The sequence below is a fragment of the Armigeres subalbatus genome, chromosome 1 (assembly GCF_024139115.2).
Source record: "Armigeres subalbatus isolate Guangzhou_Male chromosome 1, GZ_Asu_2, whole genome shotgun sequence".
NCBI classification, from domain to species: Eukaryota; Metazoa; Arthropoda; class Insecta; order Diptera; family Culicidae; genus Armigeres; species Armigeres subalbatus.
Genome location: NC_085139.1, coordinates 64,655,902 through 64,675,329, shown reverse-complemented (window position 1 = coordinate 64,675,329; position 19,428 = coordinate 64,655,902). Strand labels below are relative to the sequence as shown.

Below are 19,428 nucleotides of genomic sequence, written 5' to 3'. Positions count from 1 at the left end.
CGTTTGCGTATCTCGAATGTTTTCGGTGTCGCATCGTCAATTGGTATGCGTTCCGAAAATTCTAGGACATATGAGCATGTTCATGTCTTGCATATTTTGGGCACTTCAAGTTTTGTTATGATTTATTGTTCTATGCATAAGTTTCTATCTTTATGATCGAGACACATTTCGCTTTGATGATTCCCTTTTTTTGTCATTTTCTATTTTTTGTATATTGACGATAGATTATTAATTAGTGGCTACTCCAAATAAAATTAGTTTTAAAATTCAAACAATAAATTTCTTAAGAAGGAGCAATCGGACATGAGATTGTTATGTGAAGAGGGACAGTATACCGCATCTGAAATATATTCAAGATATTGATGATTAGTTAGTTGAATGTCGAATACAATTATTATTTTATATTTTCAGGTTCAAGAATATAAAAAAATGTGGATGCAGCACAAACGCGTTATTCATAGAATCGTTACAGGTTGAGTTGGGTGTCTAAAGTACCCGTGGAAAACTAAAGCAGTGATGAAATTTAAAGAGATGAATTGCAACACAACTCCGCGCTCCATTTGCACTCAAAGGTGCGGAAAGATGCACAATTCCCTTAATCTCAGTATTATTATCTTTATGCAAATCACGTTGCTTCCTTCTTCTCCTTAGAATTTTACTCTTTGCTTCTCTTACTAAATGCAAAAACAAAACAAATAAATCGAAATTCATCCCAATAGCGCACATAAATTCTTCTGCATATCAAAAGATAAATCAAAACAAAACATAAAACGTTACATGCGACAAGCCCGCTAAAGGCATGATGTGGATGCGAATTCACGAAGTCGAAGCAAATTCTGCTCTTCCCTCCTATGGGAAACCCCATTGCTATCTGTCAGAGTTTGAGTGAAACATGGCCGCCATTTCCTTCTCTCTGTTGCTCTACTGTAAAACCCCATAAAGAACTGTCATTAGTTGTGTGAAGAATTTTGCTTCGACTTCGCGAATGGCGCTTTGATGTTGCATGAAGAAGAAAAAGCAGAAAGATGATAATCGAACAAATCTCTACGGGAAAGCATACGAAGAAGTTTTTAAAATTATTCTTAAAAATTCCAAAAGCAATTAAATTAAAAACGATAAGCAGTGTGGGGTTGTATTTTTATTATACTATGTATTAAGAGTAATATCACAAAATAAAATTTGGAACAGAAATATTCTGTTTGTTATACAGCAGAAGAAAAGTCCAACCCCGTACTGCTTACCGTTTTTGATTAAATTGTTTTTAGAATTTTTGAGAAGAGTTTGAAAAACTTCTTCGTATGCTAACCCGTTGAAATTCTTTCGGATATCATCATTCTGCTTCTTCTTCTTCATGCAACATCAAAGCGCCAAAATGTATTCTATAGGAATTTCGAGACGCACACACATTGACGATGTGACACCGAAAACATTCGAGATACGCAAACGAAACTGCTCGAATCACCACAGAAGCTACCCGAATTTTCTAGATCTGCTCGTTTTGACTATATATGCGCCCGTTTCGAGCTCCTCTCGTCATTACAGTTCAAACAAGAGAGCGAAGCACAAGCGAAAACGACAAAGCGCGAAAGCAAGAACATTCAAATATTGGAGTGCAATTCAATAATTTAGTGGCAGACTAAAGTAATAGTGACTACAGTGAATTATTCAAAATTTAAAAGTGACAAATATTAGTGACTTGAAAGTGAAAATGTCTGCAATCGGAATCGATTTGGGAACAACCTACTCCTGCGTGGGAGTGTTCCAGCATGGAAAGGTGGAAATCATTGCCAACGATCAGGGAAACCGAACCACCCCCAGCTATGTGGCGTTTTCCGACACGGAACGATTGATCGGCGATGCGGCCAAGAACCAGGTGGCACTCAATCCAAAGAACACAGTTTTCGACGCCAAACGACTGATTGGACGCCGGTTCGACGACCCGAAAATCCAGGCCGACATCAAACACTGGCCATTCACGGTGTTCAACGATGTTGGCAAACCGAAAATCGAAGTTGAGTTCAAAGGAGAGAGGAAACGATTTGCTCCGGAAGAAATCAGTTCAATGGTTTTGGTCAAGATGAGGGAAACGGCTGAAGCTTACCTGGGGCAAACTGTCAAAAATGCAGTCATCACAGTTCCCGCGTATTTCAACGATTCCCAGCGACAAGCCACAAAGGACGCTGGAGCCATTGCCGGGCTCAATGTGATGCGAATTATCAATGAACCAACGGCAGCGGCATTGGCTTATGGACTGGACAAGAATCTCAAAGGCGAGCGAAATGTTCTAATTTTCGATCTGGGCGGTGGCACATTCGACGTCTCTATTCTGACCATCGATGAAGGCTCTTTGTTCGAGGTGCGAGCCACAGCAGGTGATACTCATCTAGGAGGAGAGGACTTTGATAATCGACTGGTCACACACTTTGTCGAAGAGTTCAAACGCAAGTTCAAGAAAGATATTTCATCGAATGCTCGAGCACTGCGACGTTTGAGAACGGCATGTGAACGAGCCAAGCGAACATTGTCATCCAGTACTGAGGCCACAATCGAAATCGATGCTCTGATCGACGGAATCGATTACTACACAAAAATATCTCGTGCTCGATTCGAGGAACTATGTTCGGATCTGTTCCGTTCGACACTTCAACCAGTGGAGAAATCTTTGTCTGATGCCAAGATGGACAAACGCACGATTCACGACATCGTTCTGGTTGGTGGATCAACTCGTATTCCAAAAGTCCAATCACTGCTGCAGAACTTCTTCTGTGGAAAATCGTTGAACCTGTCCATCAACCCAGACGAGGCTGTGGCATATGGTGCTGCAGTGCAAGCTGCCATCCTTAACGGAGATAAGGACCAGAAGATTCAAGATGTGCTGCTTGTCGATGTGGCCCCACTTGCATTGGGAATCGAAACAGCCGGAGGAGTTATGACAAAATTGATTGAACGCAACAGCCGAATCCCATGCAAGCAAACGCAAACATTCTCAACTTATGCAGATAATCAGCCAGGAGTGTCAATTCAAGTATATGAGGGAGAACGTGCCATGACTCGGGACAACAACCGATTGGGACAGTTTGACCTCTCGGGAATTCCGCCAGCACCGAGAGGGGTTCCCCAAATTGAAGTCACGTTCGATATGGACGCCAACGGCATTCTGAATGTTTCGGCCAAGGAGAAAAGCACCGGCAAGGAAAAGAACATCACCATCAAGAATGATAAGGGCCGTCTTAGTCAATCAGACATCGATCGAATGGTTTCCGAGGCAGAGAAATTCCGAGAAGAGGACGAGAAGCAACGGAAACGCATTTCTGCTAGGAACCAGTTGGAAGGTTACTGCTTCCAGTTGAAACAATCGTTGGAATCCACAGGCGATAAGCTGAGTGAATCGGATAAGACCACTGTGAAGGACAAATGCGACGAGACAATCCGATGGCTGGACGGAAATACGATGGCCGAGAAGGAGGAATATGAACATAAGATGAAGGAGTTGAGCCAGGTTTGCAGTCCGATCATGACTCGATTGCATCAAAGTGGAGCAGGAGCACGAGCATCCAGCTGTGGGCAACAAGCAGGAGGATTTGGTGGCCGATCGGGACCCACCGTCGAAGAAGTTGACTAAAACACCAAAATAGAGTCACCAAAATTAGAAAACTAGATTTATCGTTCTTCAGTTTTATGTAGAACATTAAAGTGCGGCTGAAAAAAATGAATAGTTTTAATTATGATAATTTTGTAAATATATATTGCTGTCACTATCATAGCTTCATTTGTTTTATTCAATGTGAAAATTAACATTCCGAAATTCATGTTTTATCACACCCGTGTTGTGGAAATGATCATTTTTCGTGTAATTCAGTCTTACGTAGGATCCTGGAAGTAATCTACTCGGCCCTGGAGGCAGCTAGCTTGGTAATGGTTTTATTTAATTATCTGACATCATAATTAGAGCAAATATGAATTAAATTTTATTTTAAATTATATTTTGTATTAAAATTTAGATCATCGGTATTGAATGTTTATTCGGGAAATTCAAATTTGCGAAGTGTTCTAAATTACCGATTACAATAAATTCATTACATGTTTCCAATCACTGAAAAAATCAACAACGATCAATTTTAATTTTTATTCTATAAGAAGCTAAAGTAGTTTTCGATTTAATATTGCTATTTATTGCTGTTGATATACTTCCAAAACACATTTCTCGCTTAACTCTTTAAAAGGTCTTAAGAACCATTTTTTTAAATTAATTTGAGTACTGTAATCAAAAGCTTACATGTTTTTTTGTTGATTGCGCTATTCAAATTAATTCATGAAAAAAATGTTACTTAGGTCCTTTTGAAAAGTTAAGCGAAATTTATTAAAAAATATCTTGGTTTATGCAATCGTATAGTTGCCATAGAAATCTAGGCCGATGGAGTACATCCTCGTTGTGCATCATTCAATTGTTCACTTTCCTTAGCAAAATGCAATCAGCTTGAACGTTTTATTCAATAGCAGAAGTAGAACGCAACATTTGCTGATCCTTCGAATCGCGCATTGGTGACCCAACGTATCCATTTACGTTGCAGTCTTTTCAAAGTCTTGGTGCAAAATCGTCAAACTTATGAGACTATAATTGTTCAACACATGAGTTGGATAAAATTGAAAGACATTCAGCTTGTGATATCTGATTCGGCAGGTATTTCTGTCCGTTGTTCTTATTCCAATCATAGACAATGAGATTAACGTCCATTTGGTATAACTCCTTTGATATAATTCCTCTACCTTCCAACCTTTTTGTTTTTCTCGTATTTTAACTTACGTTTGGGTACGGTTGCGTTTTAGCAAAAAAGCGCTGAATACTCTATGCAGAAGGATCAGTAGAAAATACTCCAAAATGGTAACACAATATCTGGAAAGGGGCGTTCTACATATGTAGCTTTGGTCATAGCCAACAAGTTTCAATGTCACGCTGCTGATGGCAATCGACCACCAGTTAAGAATTGCGTACATAGTTGGTAGTGTGGTTTGGGCACTTTTGACCATCTGACATTAGCCAGAACAAGGGGGTTCGACCTGCGGAGTCTGTGGGGCTTGACGGTGGACTCTGTTGTACTTCAATAAAAAAAGCAGCATGTGTCCGCATTGCGGATTCCGCAAGCTGGCCCCTGCAAAGCGACCGTGTACCACTCCAAGGACTGGCTAAGACTTCAATGCTTCGACGAAATGGACTATGAGCGTGTCATGACTTGTGAGAGATCATGGTTCTGGAGTAATAAGCAGAATTCTGTGCCAATAACGACATGATGGATCGCCCTTTCCCATCGACTAGTACATAAAGGGTCATGTGGGTCTCCCACGATGGACATACGGAAGATCAAACTGACCACATCTGCATTGCCTAATAATGGGCACGGTACTTTCTTCATGGGCTGCAAAATGGTGGGTTAACATCGAGGATGGAGCGCCCAACAGAGCTCTGGTCCCCACAAGTTCCTATCTCACGCTTCCACGGGTCGTCCGATGACATAAGACCGCCAGCTAAGGGTTGTGTACTTAGCTGGTAGTGCAGCCTGGGCACTGTTGTCCTTCTGACATTAGCTAGAGTGAGAAGGTACGCCTCGAGCGTCTGTTCACCAGGAGGTGCGGCTCAAATTGCGTCTGCCTGGTACCCAGCGGCTGATTGACAAAATGCTGTATCGCGTCAGCTATACCTAAGGCGGCAGCCCCATCAGCTCGATGTAGGTATCGCGACCCCGGTAAGGTAGCTTACTGAAGCCTCTCAAATACCACGAAAAATGAAGATAGAAGAAAAAGAGAACGTTATTTTTGGCAACCGACCCGGCATCGAAATAAGGACTATGATTGGAAACTCGGTACCTGGAATGTCAGGAACCTAAATGAGCCTGGACGAGTGAGCCTTCTGGCTCGCGAACTGCAGAAGGTTGGAGTGAACGTGGCCGCTATTCAAGAAGTCCGATGGCCCACATCCGGAGAACGTGAATTCCGAGCCGTGGACACCACGACCAACACTGCATTAAAGTATAACATCTATCACAGCGGCGGCGGAAAAGCAAAGAATGGAGTTGGTTTCGTAGTGATGGGCAAGCAGATGAAGCGAGTGATGCGGTGGAAACCCATTAGCGAACGAATCTGTGTGTTTAGGATATGGGGCAAAATCATCAATTACAGCCTAATCAACGTTTACACACCGACAAACGATAAATCCGACGACGTGAAGGACACGTTTTATGGATGTCTTGATAAAGCCTATGGAGAGTGCCCAAAGCATGACGTGAAAATTGTTATCGGAGACGCTAATGCTCAGGTCGGTAGAGAGGACTTTTTCCGTCCCATAATCGGTAGGGAGAGCCTTCACTCCGCTACCAATGACAACGGCCTACGGCTAGTAAATTTTGCTGCTGCCAGAGGGATGGCCAACAGTAGCACCTACGTTGCACGAAAGAACATCCGAAAGCACACCTTGAGACACCCAAATGGTGAAAATTGCAACCAGATAGACCATGTTCTGGTGGATAGGCGCCATTTCTCGGATGTTATCGATGTGCAGACATTCAGGGGCCATCCACAAAGTACGTCACGCTCCTAGGGGGGAGGGGGGGTTCCGAGCAGCGTGACAACTCATACAAAAATTTTAGAGCTTTAGATTAGATTAGATTAGATTAGACTGACTGTACATATCAATGGTTGCTACTCCGTGATTGATCAGAACTGGTGCAAATTGCACTACGATCCAAGTGAATAGTGGTTGGGATTTACCAACTATTCTCGAAGTGCACGTTTCAGCAGCTCGCAAATGTTGATCAATAACAGCGCCGGCCAAGTCCTTACAGTCAGTTGGGAAAGGGAGGGAATGCGAGTGTGTGGTAATTGTTGCTACTAGAGACCGAGAATACCTCTGCATCTCCACATTTACCACGGGAAGGAAGTAGTGTTAGTTGGGTGGGGTTATCAGTAACATAGATCGGGATTCACCATGGAAAGTGATGTGACCTATGAAACTTCTACACAGCAGTATTAGCATTTCCTTAATTTGTTCAATTGTTCATTCTTCGCGAGAATAAACAATCAATCGCTCAAAGTGAGCGATTGTTCATTTGAATTTCGGATTAGGTGCCCGCGTTATCATTTCATTAACGTAAGAAAAGTAAAAAAGAAACGGGATTAAAATTGAAAATAATTGATAGTAATTGGAAAGCTAATGTTATTCAGCAACCCTTATTTTATCTCTATTTGACGTTAAGTAAGAATGTAAATTTACGTTCATTTTACATGTCATTTATTTTGCATTACTTTCGCGCGCGTGTGTGTGTCACTTGCCTTGACCAGTATACCGTAATCAGGATCTCACTGGTATTAATCCTGATGTGCCGTTTGGCACTCGTGTTGGGCTTGTGCGCTTTGAGCGGCACACGGTCGCTTCCCAGTCTACATAAAATCGCACATGGTGCAATACAAGATGCTAAATTGGAGACGATATACATACATGTTGTGTGGAAAAGTACCTCTATCGCCTGCACTTCAGCATCCTACACGACACCATATACGTTCATGTGTTGACTGGGTTTGATAGGGCCTGCTTATGGACACATGCAGCTTTTTGTAGAGGTTTAACAGAGCCCACTGTCAAACCCCACCACATCCTAGGCAGGCCCCCTAACTCGCAGTGGCCATGGGGAGGGGTCGTCAAGCCCTTGGACATAGTCCCTGCTGCCCCTCATACAAAAATTTTAGAGCTTTAATACAAAAAGTGTGACAAAGGGGGGAGGGGGGTCGAAAATCGCCAATTTTCGCGTGACGTACTTTATGGATCTTCCCTCAGAGGTCCGAACATTGACTCTAATCACTACCTCGTTGTCAGTAAAATTCGATCACGGTAGTCAACTGTATCAAACGAAAGACCACAGCGAACGATGTGTAACAATATCCAGCAATTGTAGACGGAAAGAGTATCGGGTGAGTACCGCCAGAAGCTCGACGAACGGATAAGTGCAATCAACGTTAGCGACAACAACAACGATCTATGGGAGTCGATCCATGGAGTGGTGAGCACAACAGCACGAGAAGTGGTAGGCACTGCACAGAGGCGATCCAGGACGGGATGGTTCGATGTGGAGTGTCAGAGAGTCACAGACGAGAAAAACGTTGCCAGAAGCCGGATGTTGGTGTCGTGTACTCGATCGTATAGATATCGGTACAATGAAGCAAGAGCAGCCGAAAAACGTACCCACCGCAGCTACAAGAAAGAATATGAAGAACAAGTGATTAGCAAGGCGCAGGGAAAAATGGAGCAGAACGACATGTGGAATAGTTGAATAGTGGAATTGACGGTGCATCGGTGAACAGAATAAATATTAGCGACGATGGACAAGCTGTGGAGTCACCTACACTAGATGAGGTTGAAAAAGCTGTTAAAGAGCTGAAAAACAATAAGGCTGCGGGGAAAGACCAGCTTCCAGCTGAACTTTTCAAACATGGCAGTGAGCAGCTTTATGAAGTTCTGCACCATATTATGTCGAAAATATTTGAAGACGAGGAAATGCCTGCTAGCTGGTTGGACGGCCTCATTTGCCCTCTCTCCTAAAGAAGAGCACAGACTGGAGTGCGCCAATTACCGAGGAATAACTCTCCTTAATTCGGCGTACAAAATTATGTCCCGTATTTTGTTCAACAGATTGAGACCGCATGAAAAGTCTTTTGTCGGCGAATACCAAGCAGGTTTTCATGAGGGCCGATCAACGACGAATCAATTGTTGCGGATGGAATATCGGCGTCATTTGTTATATAACAAGAATTTATTTGTCGGAATTAATGTTTTTAAAAGTGATATCTACCTTCTTTTAATCATTGGATGTTCTTTAACCAGTCTTTTGATCTCCTCATCAATTAAGGAAGTATCAACAACAAAACACGGGGATTATCGATTATCAGCTGGTTTTAGCGAAATCAAATTGGCAATTCCAACAGCTGCGGAATCAAACCGGCAATCCCGGACAAGGCCGGGTACATACAGCTAGTCTACAATAAAAACCAAAAGCTGGAGTGTGAGAACTTTCGAGCGACCAGAACCCTTAATACCGCCTACAAAGTGATATGTGGTACAGTAGAGAGGTTTGAAAAAAAATGGCCGATTAAAGCAACGGTGAACATGGACATTGTCTACCGAACATTTGCAAAGGTAGCAGAACTATACACTATCGAAACCGACAATCCGTTGCTTCGCAATAACTTTGGAGTAATTGGACATTCCCACATAAACTAAGGGTATGAGTAATACCACGTTGGATCTAAATCTTATCACAGAGGCACTCCATCAATTTTATAAGAAACGCAGATTAGACTAAAACATGCGAGTTTGCTACTTATTCGTTGGCAAACCAGGAATATACAAAAATGGAAAATATTTGTGATCGTATATATAGCTTTAATTTTAGCTTAGCGTATTTCATCTCTTGGAACCGAGAAAAAAAGAAATCTCGAACATAAAATACAAATTCACAAAAGGCATGTTTCCGGGAATATTCCATTTTTGCCTTTCTCGTATACTAAGTATACGTAAAGGCTATATGATCGCTCCAAAAACAAACTTTTTATAGAAGGCCCGGAGACCCATAGTGTTATATACCAATCGACTCAGTTCGACGAATTGAGGTGATGTCTGTGTGTATGTGTGTGTGTGTGTGTGTGTGTGTGTGTGTGTGTGTGTGTGTGTGTGTGTGTGTGTGTGTGTGTGTGTGTGTGTGTGTGTGTGTGTGTGTGTGTGTGTGTGTGTGTGTGTGTGTGTGTGTATGTGTGTGCGTCTGTGCGCACCCACCCAAAAAAAATGTCACTCATTTTTCAGGTACTTATCCTTAACCGATTTACTCGCAACAAGTTGCATTCGACGCAGGATACTCTGCCATTGTTTCCTATTGAAAATTGGTCAGATCGGACTATGGGCTCGGAAGTTATGGCCAAAATACCACATTTTTATAGAAAAATTGAGTAAAAAAATGTCACTCATTTTTCAGGCACTTATCCTTAACTATTGAAAATTGGCCAGATCGGACTATGGGCTCAAGAGTAATGGCCAAAATACTATTTTTATAATGCACGAGAAAGGCACCATCACCGCTAGGTGGATTAATCAGGGTTTTTTTTATGAAGGTTTACTGGCGGGACTCTGAATAGAGTAGAAACCTCTGCACCAGCCCTTTGATGATACCGTAGCATAAGTCCATTCGAAGCAGTTTGCCAGCCGTACACGGAACATGTCGTCCAAGAAGACGCGGTTGCAACTGAATCGGAGGGATTTACGTTCATAAATAGTCAGAGAGGTCTCATGCTAACTAACATCGTAATAGTTTAAAGTCATTTTTGTCATTTTTTTTTGTCAGAGTCAAATTATTTAGCCAGTTTTTATGCTATTTATACTTCTATTGTCATTGTACGCGTTCAAAATCGACCGAAGCAGTTTATCCGACTCACATGGAACATGTTGCCCAATGCTTCATCGTAGAAACTAAGCCGGAAGTTTTTTTTATCAAGTATAAGATTTTTTATCAAGTATAAAATCCCCGATTTATAAAAACAAAATGACAAGTTAATAACTTTTGAAGCAGTTTTCCAGCCGTACAAGGATCATGTCGTCCATTAAGACACTGTTGAACTGGCTCAAAAGACATTACATTTACAACTCTATTAGATACTTTCTCCCATTATCTCATTCCTAATTTTATAGATTATTTTTTAATCTTTTGTTTATTTTGGAGGCTCGATTGCCAAATCATATAGATTGGTCTGTACGATGTCATTCTTGTCTTTATGGTCAGAAGGTATAAAGTATACGTTCCTTTAGTTACTTTGTTTGCCTAAGTTATTGGTGTCAATACTATCAAACACAATATTAATTATGTCTTGTAAAAAGTGGAAACTGTTCGTGCATTTAGTCTATTTTATTGTTATTCCTTTGTCAAGGTATTACTATTATTATGTTCTAATAAGTAGCTTGATCGTTTCCAAACTAACTGTCATTATCTATCATGTACTAATGATCAGTTATGAGTCAGCTATAGGATTCACTTTTCGGTGGCAAAGTAAAGCTTCTTCACGCCTATTCCCTACTACATATAAGTAAAAATTATCGTGAATGAAGCCGTCATAAGATTATTCATATACCATCATTATAATGTGTGGTATTTTTTATTATTGCTCTTCGAAGTGAGGCATAACAAAATAAAACTGGCACCACGTTCCTAGTTTTGAAAAAACTTCTACTCACTGAATCCAGCAGTCGATTCCCTACGAATGTCTTGAATACTTTGTTTTTCAATAAATGCCTAGCTAAATGTAAGCGTGGCTACGACTCATCGTCACAGGGAACGCATCAGAAAAGTATTGTCGAAAAAAAGAGAACTCACATCATTATCACTGATGAAAAAGGCCTCTGCCTGACTGCACTACCATTCAAGGCTCCAAGGCACGATGTCCGTTGGATCACATGCAAATGCCGTAAATTAGTGCGTCAATGCCAGATATGTAACGCGGCACCAAACAAAAATAGTCAACATGTGATACCACCACGACAGGATATGTCTTTGGTTGCCATATCAGTGCTAATGGCGTAAGCCGACCCACCGCGGCAAGGTAACATATCCGAGGGGAAGGAAATTCACAAAAGGCATGTTTCCGGGAATATTCCTCAACAATTAAGACCGTTTTGCAAGTCAGAACAATTGCAATATTTCTACAGAATTTATTCAGTTGCATGGCAGCTGAGAAATTCAGATTGAATTCTACCGCGTTTATAGCATATTTTTATATAAATGCCAGAATTTGCTTAACAGCCCCTAACAGGAATATTTTTCGGTGTGTCTGAGAAAACATAGCAAAACAATTCAAGATTGAGATCATATGGTACAATATATTTCTATGAAAATAAATAACATAATCTAGGTCGTTTTATATTCTAGTATCAGTGCATCATTACAAAATAGTTACATATTCATTCCTAATTCATCTATTTGACCATGCATTACTCAATCATTCATTTCACTTCGTTTATTCTACTCATATCAATTGATAAATACTTTCTAGTCAACTTCTTCGACGGTTGGCCCCGTTCGGCCGCCAAATCCTCCCGCTTGTTGACCACAACTCGAGGCTCCTGCTCCGGTTCCACTTTGATGCAATCGAGTCATGATCGGACTGCAAACTTGACTCAACTCCTTCATCTTATGTTCAAATTCCTCCTTTTCGGCCATCGTATTTTCGTCCAGCCATCGAATTGTCTCGTCACATTTGTCCCTCACAGTAGTCTTATCTGATTCACTCAGCTTATCCCCAGCGGAATCAAGGGATTGTTTTAGCTGGAAGCAGTAGCCTTCCAACTGGTTCCTAGCAGAAATGCGTTCCCGTTGCTTCTCGTCCTCTTCCCGGAATTTCTCCGCATCGGAAACCATTCGATCGATATCAGACTGACTGAGTCGGCCCTTGTCGTTCTTGATGGTGATGTTCTTTTCCTTGCCGGTGCTTTTCTCCTTGGCCGAAACATTCAGAATGCCGTTGGCGTCCATATCGAACGTGACTTCAATTTGGGGAACCCCTCTCGGTGCTGGCGGAATTCCCGAGAGGTCAAACTGTCCCAATCGGTTGTTGTCCCGGGTCATGGCACGTTCTCCCTCAAATACTTGGATTGATACTCCTGGCTGATTATCTGCATAAGTTGAGAAAGTTTGCGTTTGCTTGCATGGGATTCGACTGTTGCGTTCAATCAATTTTGTCATAACTCCTCCGGCTGTTTCGATTCCCAATGAAAGTGGGGCCACATCGACAAGCAGCACATCTTGGATCTTCTGGTCCTTATCTCCGTTGAGAATGGCTGCTTGCACTGCAGCACCATATGCCACAGCCTCGTCTGGGTTGATGGACAGGTTCAACGATTTTCCACAGAAGAAGTTCTGCAGCAGTGATTGGACTTTTGGAATGCGAGTTGATCCACCAACCAGAACAATGTCGTGAATCGTGCTTTTGTCCATCTTGGCATCAGACAAAGCTTTTTCAACTGGTTGAAGTGTCGAACGGAATAGATCCGAGCACAATTCCTCAAATCGAGCGCGTGATATTTTTGTGTAGTAATCGATTCCGTCGATAAGAGCGTCGATTTCGATTGTGGCCTCAGTACTGGATGACAATGTTCGCTTGGCTCGTTCATGCCGTTCTCAAGCGACGGAGTGCTCGAGCATTCGATGAAATATCTTTCTTGAACTTGCGTTTGAACTCTTCGACAAAAGTGTGACCAATCGATTATCGAAGTCCTCTCCTCCCAGATGAGTATCACCTGCTGTGGCTCGCACCTCGAATAAAGAGCCCTCGTCGATGGTCAGAATAGAGACGTCGAATGTGCCACCGCCCAGATCAAAAATTAAAACGTTTCGCTCGCCTTTGAGATTCTTGTCCAGTCCATAAGCCAATGCCGCTGCCGTTGGTTCATTGATAATTCGCATCACATTGAGTCCGGCAATGGCTCCAGCGTCCTTTGTGGCTTGTCGCTGGGAATCGTTGAAATACGCAGGAACTGTGATGACTGCATTTTTGACAGTTTGCCCCAGGTAAGCTTCAGCCGTTTCCCTCATCTTGACCAAAACCATTGAACTGATTTCTTCCGGAGCAAACCGTTTCCTCTCACCTTTGAACTCTACTTCTATTTTCGGTTTGCCAGCATCGTTGAACACCGTGAATGGCCAGTGTTTGATGTCGGCCTGGATTTTCGGGTCGTCAAACCGGCGTCCAATCAGTCGTTTGGCGTCGAAAACTGTGTTCTTCGGATTGAGTGCCACCTGGTTCTTGGCCGCATCGCCGATCAAACGTTCCGTGTCGGAAAACGCCACATAACTGGGAGTGGTTCGGTTTCCCTGGTCGTTGGCAATGATTTCCACTTTTCCATGCTGGAACACTCCCACGCAGGAGTATGTCGTTCCCAAATCGATTCCGATTGCAGACATTTTCACGTTTATGTAACTAATATTTGCCACTCTTTAGTTCTAAATAATTCACTGTATTCACTATTACTTTAGTCTGTCAATAAATTATTGAATTTCACTCCAATATTTGAATTTGCTTGCTTTCGCGCTTTGTCGCTTTTGCTTGTGCTTCGCTCTCTTGTTTGAACTGTAATGACGAGAGGAGCTCGAAACGGGCGCATATATAGTGAAAGCGAGCAGATCTAGAAAATTCGGGTAGCTTCTTCGGTGGTTCGAGCAGTTTCGTTTGCGTATCTCGAATGTTTTCGTTGTCACATCGTTAATGTGTGTGCGTCTTGAAAGTTCTAGTACATATGCGCGTGCTCAGTATTCATGTCATGCATATTTTAGGCGTATGTAATGTACCAAGTTTTGTTATGATTTATCGTTCCATTTGAATAAGAATTTACGTTTGCGATCGATACACATTTCGCATTGATGATTCACTGAAACATTTTTACATTTCACGTGTATAGGACGAGAACACCAACAAATATGATTGCACCACAACCCCGTTTTCCATAAAAATCGTTGTTGGTCGAGTTGAGTGCCTAAAGAACACGCCGAAACTTAAAGCAATGTTGAAAATGAAGGAGATTAATTGCAACCTAATCCCGCGCTTAATCTTCACTCATAGGTGTACACATTTTTTCATGCAAACACTCAACTCAACTAAAACGGTAGCGCGAATTTCCTTAGATATTCCATAATTATCTTCAAGCAAATCATATTGGATCCATCTTCTCCTTAGCATTTCACTCTTGGCTCGTCTAACTTGATGCAAAAATTAGTCAAATATATCGAAAATAGCCTTGATAGCGAACGTAAACTCTTCTGGATATCAAAGGATAAATCAAAACAAAACATAATACGATACATGCGACAAGCCCATGATAGGCATTATGTGGATGCGTAAGGCGCATTCATACTAGAAATTTTGAGACGCTCACACATTGACGATGTGACAATAAAAACATTCGAGATACGCAAACGAAGCTGCTCGAATCATTGAAGAAGCTACCCGAAATTTCTAGATCTGCTCGCTTTCACTATATATACGCCCGTTTCGAGCTCTTCTCGTCATTATAGTTCAAACAAGAGAGCGAAGTACAAGCAAAAGCGACAAAGCGCGAAAGCAAGCAAATTCAAATATTTGAGTGAAATTCAATAATATAGTGACAGACTAAAGTAATAGTGAATACAGTGAATTATTTAGAACTAAAGAGTGGCAAATATTAGTTACATAAACGTGAAAATGTCTGCAATCGGAATCGATTTGGGAACGACATACTCCTGCGTGGGAGTGTTCCAGCATGGAAAAGTGGAAATCATTGCCAACGACCAGGGAAACCGAACCACCCCCAGTTATGTGGCGTTTTCCGACACGGAACGGTTGATCGGCGATGCGGCCAAGAACCAGGTGGCACTCAATCCGAAGAACACAGTTTTCGACGCCAAACGACTGATTGGACGCCGGTTTGACGATCCAAAAATCCAGGCCGACATCAAACACTGGCCATTCACGGTGTTCAACGATGCTGGCAAACCGAAAATCGAAGTAGAGTTCAAAGGTGAGAGGAAACGGTTTGCTCCGGAAGAAATCAGTTCAATGGTTTTGGTCAAGATGAGGGAAACGGCTGAAGCTTACCTGGGGCAAAGTGTGAAGAATGCAGTCATCACAGTTCCTGCGTATTTCAACGATTCCCAGCGACAAGCCACAAAGGACGCTGGAGCCATTGCCGGACTCAATGTTATGCGAATTATAAATGAACCAACGGCAGCGGCATTGGCTTATGGACTGGACAAGAATCTCAAAGGCGAGCGAAATGTTCTAATTTTCGATCTGGGCGGTGGCACATTTGACGTCTCTATTCTGACCATCGATGAAGGCTCTTTGTTCGAGGTGCGAGCCACAGCAGGTGATACTCATCTGGGAGGAGAGGACTTCGATAATCGATTGGTATCACACTTTGTCGAAGAGTTCAAACGCAAGTTCAAGAAAGATATTTCATCGAATGCTCGAGCACTGCGTCGCTTGAGAACGGCATGTGAACGAGCCAAGCGAACATTGTCATCCAGTACTGAGGCCACAATCGAAATCGACGCTCTGATCGACGGAATCGATTACTACACAAAAATATCTCGTGCTCGATTCGAGGAACTGTGTTCGGATCTATTCCGTTCGACACTTCAACCAGTTGAAAAAGCTTTGTCTGATGCCAAGATGGACAAAAGCACGATTCACGACATCGTTCTGGTTGGTGGATCAACTCGCATTCCAAAAGTCCAATCACTGCTGCAGAATTTCTTCTGTGGAAAATCGTTGAACCTGTCCATCAACCCAGACGAGGCTGTGGCATATGGTGCTGCAGTGCAAGCAGCCATTCTCAACGGAGATAAAGACCAGAAGATCCAAGATGTGCTGCTTGTGGATGTGGCTCCACTTTCACTGGGAATCGAAACAGCCGGAGGAGTTATGACAAAATTGATCGAACGTAACAGCCGAATCCCATGCAAGCAAACGCAAACATTCTCAACTTATGCAGATAATCAGCCAGGAGTGTCAATCCAAGTATATGAGGGAGAACGTGCCATGACTCGGGACAACAACCGATTGGGACAGTTTGACCTCTCGGGAATTCCGCCAGCACCGAGAGGGGTTCCCCAAATTGAAGTCACGTTCGATATGGACGCCAACGGCATTCTGAATGTTTCGGCCAAGGAGAAAAGCACCGGCAAGGAAAAGAACATCACCATCAAGAATGATAAGGGCCGTCTTAGTCAATCAGACATCGATCGAATGGTTTCCGAGGCAGAGAAATTCCGGGAAGAGGACGAGAAGCAACGTGAACGCATTTCTGCTAGGAACCAGTTGGAAGGCTACTGCTTCCAGCTAAAACAGTCCCTTGATTCCGCTGGGGATAAGCTGAGTGAATCAGATAAGACTACTGTGAGGGACAAATGTGACGAGACAATTCGATGGCTGGACGAAAATACGATGGCCGAAAAGGAGGAATTTGAACATAAGAGGAAGGAGTTGAGTCAAGTTTGTAGTCCGATCATGACTCGATTGCATCAAAGTGGAACCGGAGCAGGAGCCTCGAGTTGTGGTCAACAAGCGGGAGGATTTGGTGGCCGAACGGGGCCAACCGTCGAAGAAGTTGACTAGAAAGTATTTATCAATTGATATGAGTAGAATAAACGAAGTGGAATGAATGATTGAGTAATGCATGATCAAATAGATGAATTAGGAATGAATATGTAACTATTTTGTAATGATGCACTGATACTAGAATATAAAACGACCTAGATTATGTTATTTATTTTCATAGAAATATATTGTACCATATGATCTCAATCTTGAATTGTTTTGCAATGATTTCTCAGACACACCGAAAAATATTCCTGTTATGGGCTGTTAAGCAAATTCTGGCATTTATATAAAAAAAAATATGCTATAAACGCTGTAGAATTCAATCTGAATTTCTCAGCTGCCATGCAACTAAATAACTTCTGTAGAAATATTGCAATTGATCTGACTTGCAAAACGTTCTTAATGAGGAATATTCCCGGAAACATGCCTTTTGTGAATTTGTATTTTATGTTTCTTATTTTCTCGGTTCCAAGAGATGAAATACGCTATGCTAAAATTAAACTATATTTGAACTCCATTTACGTGGAATACGATCACAAATATTTTCCATTTTTGTATTATCGGAAATGAAAAATACCAATTACCTGTTCCTGGTTTGAAAACGAATAAGTAGCAAACTCGCATGCTTTAGTCTACTCTGCGTTTCTTATAAAATTGATGGAGTGCCTCTGTGATAAGATTTAGATCCAACGTGGTATTACTCATACCCTTAGTTTATGTGGGAATGTGGAATTACCCCAAAGTTATTGCGAAGCAACGGATTGTGGGTTTCGATAGTGTATAGTTCTGCTACCTTTGCAAATGTTCGGCAGACAATTCCCATGTTCACCGTTGCTTTAATCGGCCATTTTTCAAACCTCTCTACTGTACCACATATCACTTTGTAGGCGGTATTAAGGGTTCTGGTCGCTCCAAAGTTCTCACACTCCAGCTTTTGGTTTTTATTGTAGACTAGCTGTATGTACCCGGCCTTGTCCGGGATTGCCGGTTTGATTCCGCAGCTGTTGGAATTGCCAATTTGATTTCGCTAAAACCAGCTGATAATCGATAAACCCCGTGTTTTGTTGTTGATACTTCCTTAATTGATGAGGAGATCAAAAGACTGGTTAAAGAACATCCAATGATTAAAAGAAGGTAGATATCACTTTTAAAAACATTAATTCCGACAAATAAATTCTTGTTATATAACAAATGACGTCGATATTTCATCCGCAACCCTTGATTTCGATCCGTCCAACGTTATACGAATCAGCCGTATCAGTTTCGCCGGAAATCCATGTTCAAGCATAATTTGCCATAATTCATTCCGTTTCACTGAATCGTGCGCTGCCTTGAAATCAATAAACAGATGATGTGTCTGCAAGCTGTACTCCCGGAATTTATCAAGGATTTGTCTCAGGGTAAACATTTGATTCGTCGTTGATCAGCCCTCATGAAAACCTGCTTGGTATTCGCCGACAAAAGACTTTTCAAGCGGTCTCAATCTGTTGAACAAAATACGGGACATAATTTTGTACGCCGGATTAAGGAGAGTTATTCCTCGGTAATTGGCGCACTCCAGTCTGTGCCCTTTCTTTAAGAGAGAGGGCAAATGAGGCTGTCCAACCAACTAGCAGGCATTTCCTCGTCTTCCCATATTTTCGACATAATATGGTGCAGAACTTCTTAAAGCTGCTCACTGCCATGTTTGAAAAGTTCAGCCGGGAGCTGGTCTTTCCCCGCAACCTTATTGTTTTTCAGCTCTTTAACAGCTTTTTCAACCTCATCTAGTGTAGGTGACTCCACAGTCCACAGCTTGTCCACCGTCGCTAATATTTATTCTGTTCACCGAAGCACCGCCAATTCCACTATTCAACTATTCGGCATGTCGTTCTGCTCCATTTTTCCCTGCGCAATGCTAATCACTTGTTCTTCATATTCTTTCTTGTAGCTGCGGTGGGTACGTTTTTCGGCTGCTCTTGCTTCCTTGTACCGATCTCTATTCGATCGGGTACCTGACACCAACATCCGGCTTCTGCCAACGTTTTTGTCTGTGACTCTTTGACAGTCCACATCGAATCAACCCGTCCTGGATCGCCTCTGTGCAGTGCCTACCACTTCTCGTGCTGTTGTGCTCACCACTCCATGGATCGACTCCCATAGATCGTTGATGTTGTCGCTAACGTTGATTGCACTTATCCGTTCGTCGAGCTTCTGGCGGTACTCACCCGATACTCCTTCCGTCGATAATCGCTGGATATTGTAACGCATCGTTCGCTGTGATCATTCGTT

The 19,428-nt window shown here is 42.3% G+C and overlaps 2 protein-coding genes and 1 pseudogene across 2 annotated transcripts; 2 read left to right on the top strand and 1 right to left on the bottom strand.

Moving 5' to 3' along the window:
• The first annotated feature begins 1,542 nt into the window (after nucleotides 1–1,542).
• Nucleotides 1,543–3,786, top strand: LOC134226417 (heat shock protein 70 A1-like). Its single transcript, XM_062707189.1, has one exon. The coding sequence runs from the start codon at nucleotides 1,709–1,711 to the stop codon at nucleotides 3,620–3,622; it is 1,914 nt and encodes a 637-aa protein (XP_062563173.1). The 5' UTR covers nucleotides 1,543–1,708; the 3' UTR covers nucleotides 3,623–3,786.
• Nucleotides 3,787–11,885: 8,099 nt separating this feature from the next.
• On the bottom strand, nucleotides 11,886–14,423 carry LOC134226405 (heat shock protein 70 B2-like; annotated as a pseudogene).
• Nucleotides 14,424–15,075: 652 nt separating this feature from the next.
• Nucleotides 15,076–17,361, top strand: LOC134226412 (heat shock protein 70 B2-like). Its single transcript, XM_062707176.1, has one exon. The coding sequence runs from the start codon at nucleotides 15,259–15,261 to the stop codon at nucleotides 17,170–17,172; it is 1,914 nt and encodes a 637-aa protein (XP_062563160.1). The 5' UTR covers nucleotides 15,076–15,258; the 3' UTR covers nucleotides 17,173–17,361.
• The last annotated feature ends 2,067 nt before the right edge of the window (nucleotides 17,362–19,428 follow it).